The sequence below is a fragment of the Crocodylus porosus genome, unplaced genomic scaffold (genome assembly GCF_001723895.1).
Source record: "Crocodylus porosus isolate Cpor-Errol unplaced genomic scaffold, CroPor_comp1, whole genome shotgun sequence".
NCBI classification, from domain to species: domain Eukaryota; kingdom Metazoa; phylum Chordata; order Crocodylia; family Crocodylidae; genus Crocodylus; species Crocodylus porosus.
In genome coordinates, this window is record NW_017728942.1 from 10,276,941 (window position 1) to 10,284,175 (window position 7,235).

The 7,235-nt window shown below is 49.9% G+C and overlaps 1 protein-coding gene across 1 annotated transcript; it reads right to left on the minus strand.

The window, feature by feature from the left end:
* Positions 1-728: 728 nt before the first annotated feature.
* Positions 729-5,907, minus strand: LOC109318852. Its single transcript, XM_019548271.1, has 6 exons — positions 5,184-5,907; positions 5,011-5,070; positions 4,410-4,754; positions 3,466-3,541; positions 2,712-2,798; positions 729-1,825 (listed from the first exon to the last, which is right to left on the minus strand). The coding sequence occupies exons 1-6, from the start codon at positions 5,356-5,358 to the stop codon at positions 1,378-1,380; spliced, it is 1,191 nt and encodes a 396-aa protein (XP_019403816.1). The 5' UTR covers positions 5,359-5,907; the 3' UTR covers positions 729-1,377.
* Between the last annotated feature and the right edge of the window lie 1,328 nt (positions 5,908-7,235).

The following is a 7,235-nucleotide window of genomic DNA, read 5'->3' on the forward strand; positions in this document are numbered from 1 at the left end:
ACCCGGTGCATTAGAAAAGCTACAGTGACCTTTTCGGTGAGCAGTGGCTTGGTCCTCTCCTTGTTGCTGGCCTAAGTAATAAAAGAGGAAGGGAGGGAATACAGAACAGCAAAAAAGGTTAAAGCTGGTGCCTGTAGGTCTGCAAGTAGGTTATGGCGCTCTATGAGCTGGATCTGAAATATTAGCTGCCAGAATAAAAGGTAGCAGCAATGGGTGACCCCCAGACGTCTTAGGGCACATCTGTATGGCATGAGAAGGTGGCAGGGACTGCCACCGTGAATGTCCCCTGCCCACCAGCTCTTACACCGTGGGCTGTATGTACTGAGGACAGCTCGCATGAGTACATTAGAGACTTGGGCTAAGTACAGACCAGGGCTGAATTGATTCAGTTTTCACAGGTTAGTCTAAGCTGCGCAGATTGAACTGATAAGCAAGTGAACAGACGTTCACTTTTGATTCTGGAAATGCAGCCGCATGCCTGCAGAGGCCCAGGCCAGAAGCCGGGGGGGGCGCTAGAGTGCATTCCCCGAGCCAAGGCTAGCCTGCCCACCCTGAGAGGGGAGGAGAGGGGGTCGCAGGGGAGGTGCATAGCATCCTGGGATACTGTGGGATTGTGTTTTAACTTGAATCTGGAGGGGATGTGGGACAGAAGTTCAGTAAACCGATTCAACCTAAATCAGTTCAGTCTGCTACTACATCCATCCAGGTTTCTCTTAAATAAGTTTTGAAAGCAGTTTATGTGCACTGAACTTCAGTTGTGCTGCAGATTTGAACCAGTTTCCGATCCCTTGTACCGGTTTACGTGTAATTCGTGTCCCTTCAGAGTGGCACTGGGCATTGTGCTCAATAGCTACTAGGTGGCATGTGTTGGCATTCAGAGCCTAGAGCCAGACTGGGCACACAAGGGACATTTTCACACCCCTGGTCTTCCCTTTCCCTGCCCTTAGAGCTGGGGTCTGCTTGGTTAAATACCTAAGGTCTGTTTCTAATGAGATCTGCAGCCGCGTTGATGAGAACGGAGGTCTTCAGAGACGATCTGGAGGGGCCTCCTGGTCAGGACCTTCATAAAGGGAACAACAGTTCTGAAAACAGATTGGCAAGAGGAGCAAGGAGGGGAAGACTCGAGAGCCCGGCCAGACTTGGAAAATTCCACGGAGCCGAATGACACTTCCTGCTGTGTGTCTGCCAACAGGGGCCTGGCCATGAATATTTTGTGCTGTGTCTAGCAAGCATTTCACTTCATTTTCACCAGTCCTCCTGGGGCCAAAGCAACAAAACAACAAATTCGAGCCCCGCATTTCTCGAAAAGGCTCCTCCGCACGTTGCGTTCCAAGCAGCAACCCTTCTTGGAAACAGAGGCATCAAATCCCACGTGCATCAGAGACACTCGGTCTTAAATTTCTGCCGCAGGGCTTTTTGCACGTTCTGGATTTTCTCCGTGATGACCGTGTCGCTCAGGTGATCCCCAAACTTTTGCTTGAGCAGAACCCGAATGATTTTGATGCATCGCTCATCCATCATGGGCTTGGCCTCGCGAAAGGTGTTGCCTCTCCGCCCAGTGATGGAGTGGCTCTGGATGTAGTCGGACGTGAAGAGCTTGTAGAGCAGGGTTTTGCAGGCGGTGCTGATTTTCTGGTCGAAGCGGATGGCTTCTTTGAGCTGCTCCTTCGTGTAGCCGTTAAACAGCTCCACCACCTCGCAGGGCTGCCGGTGGGGCTCTTCCTGGAAGGAGAGCGATTCCAGCCGCTGCACTTTCCGTTTCAGGGACAGGACCTCTTGCTGCAGGTCCAAGACGATCCTCTCCAGTTGCTCAATCTTCTGTACCCTGCAAAACAAAAGATCAAGCATGCACGCGTGAATCCGAGTCGCAGGCCACCCTTCGCCTTGTAACCGGTGAGGCTCGGTGTGTCGTGCTGACTCAGATAACAGCTTTTCTCCCAAATACCTGCACCCTCTATGGCTGGAAATCCAGGCTAGGAATGGCTGTTTCTCTCCCAATGCCCCCCTGCATTCAGCTATAGTGGACTTGGATATAAGGGACTTATTTTGACCAGAACAGAGCCAAACATTTCTGACTGCCCGAAATATTTGGGAGCTTGGTCCAGCTTGTTTCTTTTGTTTTGTTTTAACTTAGACTCCCAGGTTAACTCATGAAAGTTTGCCTGGATGAGGATTTTCACCTTTGGCTTTATTTTAAAGTTTAGAGGAGGGTATCAGTCTGTCCTGGTTTTGTCTTTACTTTCCCAGAGTCCTGGGGCAGCTTGGTAGAGTCAGAAACAAAACTCGTAGAGACACACAAGCAATGGCAGTGCAGGATGCATAGTGCAAAGAGGGATTTGCTTCTGGGGAATCAAATTGTCTAGAGACTCAGGACCCAGATCCTACATTTCTCATGCAAGGCGGTGGCAATGACAAAAGTGAACGCAAACTGTCAGTTGTCCATCAAAGGTAAATGATGGAGGCATATGCTGAAAAGTGATATGATTTTTCAGTGTTTGGGATCTCTGCTGCCTGATACTAGTACTGAAACCCAAAAGTCTGAAGGAAGCTGTAACCAGAGTCTACCCATGTTAGGGGTTGATCCGTCTTGGGTCTAAAAAAATGACCGTGCGTTGTCAGGCAGCTGTTATCTAAACCCAGTTATTTTCTGAGGTATTGGGGGAAATGGAGGCACAGGTGCCTGCACCAACCTGCATCTTCCAATAATTTACCTTTCCATTGCACCGGAGCCAACATTTTGCTGAACGACCTCAAAATCCTCCGTCTCCTGAGATGCTTCCATCTTTGGTTCATCACAGCTGAATTAGAAAAAAAAAACACAGCACAATAAATAATGGAGCAAGATGTTTCAGATATATTTCCTAGGGATTAAACCAGCCAGCTCCACTGTCATTAAATCAAGCGTTAACTTGATTTAGAGGAAAATATGATAGTGCCCAGTGTTAAAAGACAACCATTTTAGACACCTGTTGCAGATCTCGGTAGCTGGCATGGAAAAGACTAGCCATTTTAATACATGGTAAATATTGTAGACTTGATTTCCAGTTATCTTACCCATGTGAAGTCTCCTATGACACCAGGGCAAACCTAAATACTACCATCTCTGACGTGACATTGATATAAACTACGACTTCATTGACTGGCAAGGCAGTGGAAATCTAGGCCCTTGCTATAGTTTCAGCAGATTTATCCTGAGGTCAAATTCTGGGTCTCTGTGGGCACAGAAAAAGCTGCACTGATTTCTGCCTTGTCCTTCTCAAAGCCTTCCGGGCAGAAATGCAGAGCCCTCCACAACTCCTCCAGACCCTCAGGGGACTTCCCTTTATCTGCTAGGCCTTGAGAAGCAAAACAAACCAGCACGTATGGCATCAGGGAACAAAAACACGGCTCTGCAAGCATGCACAGGGTGCGATGAGATATGGTTTGAAAAACATGCATCGTCCTAATTGCTCCCGAGCATATTACCTGTTTGCGTAGAGCCGTTGCTGGCATTGAGCTAGAATACCATCTGACTTCCTCTTCACTGCCAGGGTGAGATAATCTAGAAACAGAATTGGAGTACGATGCAAAAAAAAGAGAGAGATGTTGCATTTGTTATCACCTGGATCCCTCGGTCTCCAGGACCAGTTCATCTAAACGCTTCTGCTTGATATCAAGGAGTAGCCTGTCACCAAATGATCAGCCACGTGCGACTCAGGCCTCTTATTTATATCTCGTAGAGAATTTGAGAAAACACTTGTCCTACAACACCTATTTATATTTCGACCACAATGTCCATAGCAGGTTCTTGTGCCATCAGCTAGGGCAGAGAGAGGTGGATGACAAAGAGACAAGAGTCTAGGGACACTAGTGTAGTAATCGGTATGGATGGAAACACGTTGTAGACAGGGTGATACCTGCATGGGTTATTTGTGGGTTAGTGGATGAATGGATACAGGGGCAAGACGGGCAAAACTGGAAAGGATCAGATACACAGATCACCATACTTCCCAAGGCATGATAATTAATTAAGCAAGGAGAGCTCTTCACTGGCTTATATGGAAAGAATGATTAGCATGTAAGAAAAGTTTGGGGGTTTTTACTGGGCTCAGTATGGCCTGAACAACCCTCTACCATGCAAGGGGTCACCTTTTAAATCAAATGAGAAATGCTAAAGATAGAAGGGAGGCAAGGTGACCCCTTGCATGGTAGATGGTAGTTCAGGTCATACTGAGCCCAGTAAAAAACCCCAAACTTGGTACTAGTGAATAATGCAGTGCGCCTCGCACTTTGAGATGTCTCACCCCCAAGGGGGGCACGCTGCATTATTCACTAGTACCGGCATTAACACTGGCATCCAAGCAGAGCAAGAATTGGAGCAAATTGATGAATGGGCCCCCTCGCACAGCCTGTAATCGCAGCTGCTTTACTTCTGGTCGCTGTGACGGGCCTTGCTTCTTCATTTTGGGATGTCCCAGGCTCAGCCAGGCTGACAAATGGAGACGCCGGGCTGAAGGCACTTGAACCATGGCGAGGCACCGACACTGCGCAGTGGGGCCCGGGGTTGCTGCCAAGGCTGGGTCTCTCCTTCATGAGCGAGGAGGCTGCCTCCTTGTGCCGGACGCCCGCATCATCGGCCCCGAGTGACGGCCTGGCGTGGAAGGCCCTGTTGCCAGCGTACTTCCTCAAGGGGCTTCCTGGGGTCCACTTGGGAAAAGTCTTCCTCGATTTCTTAAGGGAAGGAGACAGCACATGGTGCACGGTGGGCTCTTCCTCTGAAAGCATTTAAGGTGGCATACAGTTAAACGGCATGCACACCACATCCAGACTCCCACTGCCCACAACCACGTCCTCAGCCCTGACCACATGCACACAGCAGTAGGAGTCACAGGGGGCTAACGAGGGTGCATTTTTATCCCATCTCTTTTAAGGCCACTGTGGGTATAAGCTTACCAAGCGCAACTGGTTTCCTAAAACCAAAACACCCTTTTTTTGGCCTGTCTCCCTGCTCCAGTGCAAAGCTGTACTTACTTAACTTCTCCAGGAGCTGTCTATCTTCCTGCAGCCTCTTCTCTAAAATATCCTTCTGCTCTGCAGGGAAAAGGAGGGGGTTTGGGGTTGTTTTGGGGTTTTTTTAATGTTCCTCCTGGATGCTCCCAAACAGCCCAGAGGAGCAAGCCGAGGAAGGAATGAGGCTCACTTACCACTGATGCCTTCCACGACCCCCCAGTACAAACCACTGAAGCCAGGGCAGCGGGCCAGCACCTGCTCCCCAACGGCGTAGAGGTGGAACGGCTTCCGGGGCTCCTTGATGTTCTCGATGTTGATCACGCGGCTGCCGTCCGGCCAGCTGATCAGGACGTAGAGCCTTGCAGCCATGGGGGCCAGCCCCACCTGGAGAAGAGATGAGCAACACAAAGTCCTGCTATGCCAATTCCCCCTGGCTGGCGTCTTAGTCCTCCATCCTTTCCCCTTTCATTACTAGGGATACACTCCAGGCCCCTGGATCCTGGGAAGAATTTGTGATCAAATGCCTAATCACACCAGCCGGGTCATCGCACCAGACACCTAATCCTTGCAAAATCTCGGCCGTCCTTGGCTGCAAATAGTTTGCTCCGCATTTGCAAGGACTGCAAGGTTTCTGAGCGACTTACAGTTATATGAGGATGCAGTTTCGACCCCCGACTAAATCAAGGCGCTCACCAGCAGCTTAGGAGTGGCTGAGACGAGTTCATTATAAGAGGCGAAATCAGATCTCAGGTTGTGAGTTAAAGTCTGGCTCGGGGGTAAAAATAAGGCTACGGTCGAGAATGGATTGGGAATAATTGGGAAGTCGCGTGCTAGTGCTACAGTAGTGAATGCTACAGAAATGGTTAGAATTAGGAAAAATAGCCTGTTTGAGGGGTTTATAATCTGAGGAATGGGGGTATCCTGCTCAGGTACTGCAATGAGTATTTGAAAACCACAGTTCTTGCATGGGAGAACTAAGGCGGGGGGAGGGGGCGGCTTACAATTAACTCTTTCAACCCCACATGTGCAATCAAGTGACCCACATTTGTGCCCGGATCTGCCTGCTCACTGCTTGCTGGTCACTGCAGTCGAACGGGTGGCAATATCACCAGGTGGTGGCTCCGCATGAGCGCCCAGCTCTCCTCCCTAGCGCTCTGTGCGCTTTCAGTCCAACTAGCGTCACTGACATTTCCCTTTCCCACAAGACTGAAGCACAGTGAGGCACAGAGAGCCCCTTTCTGCGTACTGATGCTAACCAGGGTGGATGGAGGGATACAAGCCAGCAGGTTGGCTTGCTGTGTGACCCCGAGCAAGTCACTTCCTTTCTCTGGGCCTCAGCATTCTCCTCCTGCAAAATGGGAATAATGGAGCTGGCAGCCTTTGTCATGGGATCTAGAAAGGAGGAGCATGATGGAAGAGGGAAGAGTGAGTCCTGGACTGGAATAATCAAGCATGTTGCAGCGTGGCTTTCTACTGGGCAGATGAGAGCAAAGCTCGCAGGTCCAAAGCACCTTTTTTCAGGTGTGCACATTGTCATCAATACCTGCCAAAGGAATCCCACTCAGCCTCTCTCTGCTGTGGTGCTAGGTGCTTATTAACCAAGGTTCGCCCACATGGACATGAAAGCCAAAGGGAAAAAATCACCACCTGCACTGTACAGAGGTGGCTATGAAACACGCCATGGGTAAGTAACTTGACCAAGGTCAAGTTACCGAGTCTGTGGCAGAGGAACGGACTGACGGCAGATCTCCTGAGCTGCAGCCCCGTGCCCTAATGACAAGAGTCTCCATCCTCTTCCACCCCCACTTATTAGCAATACAAAGTGCTTTTCATTGTTTGGGAAACAATTGTTTCAGTGCCTGGCAGTCTGGCTTGGCTTTTCCCTGCAAGATAATGATCAAGGGGGAATAGCCACAAGCAAGCAGCAAGCAAGGGTGAGCTGGGAGGCCATGCACAGACAGAGGCACCCGGGCTGCCCAGAGGGTCAGCTCGAGATGAGTGACCCACAGCCATGCCTGGATACAGGATCCCAGAACAGCCTGGGAAATGAATCTAAGGCTGCCAGACAGCAGGTGGGTTTTGAAGAGACACAGGCAGCCAGCTGCCAGTCCAAAAATGAGCGAAGACTTAATATCCTACCTTGGTAGAAATGGGTTTGGGAGCACAGGTCAGACCTCACACAGTCCAAACCAATTTGTCCGATGCTGCTCTCCTCTGGCTTTGTGATGCCCAAAATAAAGGCTCGG